General features: G+C 32.2%; 1 protein-coding gene across 1 annotated transcript in view; it reads right to left on the reverse strand.

Annotated features, from left to right (window-relative positions):
- Nucleotides 1-348, reverse strand: part of LOC119593118 (Golgi phosphoprotein 3 homolog sauron-like) — a gene marked incomplete in the record, with an annotated part of 21,765 nt that overhangs the window by 1,097 nt on the left and 20,320 nt on the right. The window contains 1 exon segment of the mRNA XM_037942081.1: nucleotides 51-188. Within this exon segment, the coding sequence (XP_037798009.1) occupies nucleotides 51-188 (138 nt within the window).

The following is a 348-nucleotide window of genomic DNA, read 5'->3' on the forward strand; positions in this document are numbered from 1 at the left end:
ATATATATCTTTATAACTCAACCTTTCTCTTGCAAGCACTTGCTCCTTACCTCATAATCATCATCTGAAAGTGGAGCAAAGGCATTTTCCAGAACATCTGAAGCATGTGCCAAATATATAAGAGACAACACTCGTCGGTCCATCCTCTGAGGATCACCAACCCATCGACTTAACACACTATCTTGAACCTGAAAATACCACATAAATTACATACAGTGAATGGTTAATAGTTAAAACAAATGTGATAAGACATATACATACATTGAAAGTAACTGAAAATCATATTACTACAGAGTTCTTAACATTTTAAACTGCAATTGTAATCTATAACAATTATTATATATAATA

This window comes from Penaeus monodon, chromosome 31 (genome assembly GCF_015228065.2).
Source record: "Penaeus monodon isolate SGIC_2016 chromosome 31, NSTDA_Pmon_1, whole genome shotgun sequence".
Lineage (NCBI taxonomy): Eukaryota > Metazoa > Arthropoda > Malacostraca > Decapoda > Penaeidae > Penaeus > Penaeus monodon.